Genomic DNA, 2,249 nt, shown 5'->3' with positions numbered 1-2,249 from the left:
ATTGAGAGACAGAGAGAGAGAAAGCATGTTTATGTAACTTTTATTACAGTATAGTATTATAACTGCTATATATATATGTTTTTTTTTTTTAAAGATGACCGGTAAGGGGATCTTAACCCTTGACTTGGTGTTGTCAGCACCAGGCTCACCCAGTGAGCCAACCGGCCATCCCTATATGGGATCTGAACCTGTGGCCTTGGTGTTATCAGCACCACACTCTCCCTAGTGAGCTACGGGCCTGCCCCATAACTGCTATATTTTATTATTAGTTATTTTTAAATATTTTACTGTGTGAAATTTATAAATTAAACTTCATCACATGTATGCATGTATAAGAAAAAACATGGCATATATAAGGTCCAGTAGTATCCATGGTTTCAGGCATCCCCTGGGGTCTTGGAACATATCTGTCACTGATAAGGGAGGTCTCCTGTAATTTAAAAGCTCCCTCACGTTCACAACACTGGTGATATATCCACAGACACCCAAATACCTACGTCCCAAATCCCAGACACTAGGGACCTCTGGGCTCCTGGAGCTCGTCTCCCACCTCACCTGCTCTGCCCAACCCTTCTTCCCCACGGCTGCTTGGCCCCCTTGTCCCTTGTACCCACTCCATGGGTTGTGGGCCTTTAAAGCCTATACTCAGGGCTAAAGGACCCAACAACTCACCACAAGTGGGGGGTAGGACAATGGTCGCCATCCTGTAACTCTGACAGCAAAGGTTCTTGAACACCAGGCACTGGGAAAAGCAGGACACTCCTCCTCTTATTCCTGCAGGGCACTCGGGTCAGCACTCTGGAATAAACAAGAATATAAGAATCTTCCCAGACTCTTCCTCCCCCTGGGCTGCTGAGGACAGGTCTTCTCAGTCTGTCCATCAAGTCCTCTTTGAAAATGCAAGTTCTGTCTTCCATACGGAGCCTTTATTCTGTTTAGCAGGTGATGAATTCAGAGCCACATGATAGCAAAACTTGCCTTCCTCTGTCCCCAGTGGTATGACCAATACGTCACTGCTCCACCTTCTTTGAAAACCGTGACTTTGCTGAGTCTCAGGACACATTCTTTCCATCCAAGTTGTCACAAACGTTCCCGGCTACAACCCCTCATTCCCTGGAAACTCTGGCACCGACTCCCATTATTCCTCAGCTTCTGCTTCCACCTCACGTGGATGCCATCAGGAGCTCCTCACCTGCGGGGCCCTCTGCACCCACTTCCTTTTGGCCACACATTCCCGTGGGTCCCACCTGGCCTTCATCATCCTTGGTTCTGTTCCACCATCAAGAACAACAGTTCACAAACCTCTCTCTCTGAACCTGACTCCCTCAACTTCTATCGTGCTCTCTCATCTTTTTCTCTCATCACATGCGTCCACTGACCACATAAAGGCCTCTGCCTAACACGCTTCTGCTGTCCCCACTTCATACTCACCCAGCTTGGATTTCACTGAACCTCATTTCAACGGGTGTCCCTATCCCTACCTCCAGCTTCACATCAGCCCATCAGAACTTTGGCCAGTCATGATTCCAATCCTCTGCCTTCTCCCTGGCAACATCTGGGCAGACCAGCCTGCACAAGGGCTGTGATACTGTCACTCTAGAAAAACGTGGTCACCAATGCAAAAAGAGTCCCCTAGCCTACATGGCAATCCTACAGGTCAACATGGCTTCCCGCTCATCAACCTTCTCTAATCACTTTAAAATGTCACATGTCCTCACCTTTTCCACCTGTGGTAACCAGCTTCCAAAACAGCCCTTGATGATGCTCACCCTTGTGTACTCCTCCCTACACACACACTGAATTAGGGCTGACCTGTGTGACCAACAGCATACTGCAGAGGTGACAGGGAGTGACTTCCAAGGCAAGATTCTAGAAGGCATGGAACTTCCATCTTGGTTTTCCAGGCACTTGCTATAGGGGAAGCCCATTTCCATGCTGTAAAGATGCTCCAGCAGCCCTGTGGTGAGGCCTACTTGGAGAGGAGCTGAGGCCTCCTGCCAGCAGCCAGCAGCTACTTGCTAAACACAGGCCTTAACCCCTTGGAAACTTCAGCACTCTAGAAGCTTCAGACGATACATTCCCAGCTGACAGCCTTTTGAACCTCCTGGAAGGCCTGAGCCAAACCTTCTGGCCAAGCTGCTCCTGAATTACTGAACCACAGAAACTATGAGACACAACACATGATTATTGTTTTAAATGACTGCAGTTCAGGATCATTTGTTAGGCAGCAATATATAATGAATCATCTC

The 2,249-nt window shown here is 48.2% G+C and overlaps 1 protein-coding gene across 2 annotated transcripts in view; it reads right to left on the bottom strand.

Moving 5' to 3' along the window:
- The window catches only part of LOC103582346 (zinc finger protein 558-like), an 8,741-nt gene extending 7,949 nt beyond the window's left edge, over nucleotides 1-792 (bottom strand). For both annotated transcript variants that reach the window (XM_008563969.1, XM_008563968.1), the window contains exon 1: nucleotides 556-792. In XM_008563969.1, coding sequence (XP_008562191.1) covers nucleotides 556-703 — 148 coding nt within the window. In that variant the 5' untranslated portion in view covers nucleotides 704-792. The remainder of the gene's footprint in view (nucleotides 1-555) is intronic.
- Between the last annotated feature and the right edge of the window lie 1,457 nt (nucleotides 793-2,249).

Source organism: Galeopterus variegatus, unplaced genomic scaffold (assembly GCF_000696425.1).
Source record: "Galeopterus variegatus unplaced genomic scaffold, G_variegatus-3.0.2 Scaffold15831, whole genome shotgun sequence".
Classification (NCBI taxonomy): domain Eukaryota; kingdom Metazoa; phylum Chordata; class Mammalia; order Dermoptera; family Cynocephalidae; genus Galeopterus; species Galeopterus variegatus.
The sequence above is the reverse complement of the archived record's forward strand: the minus strand, read 5'-3'. Positions and strand labels throughout refer to the sequence as shown.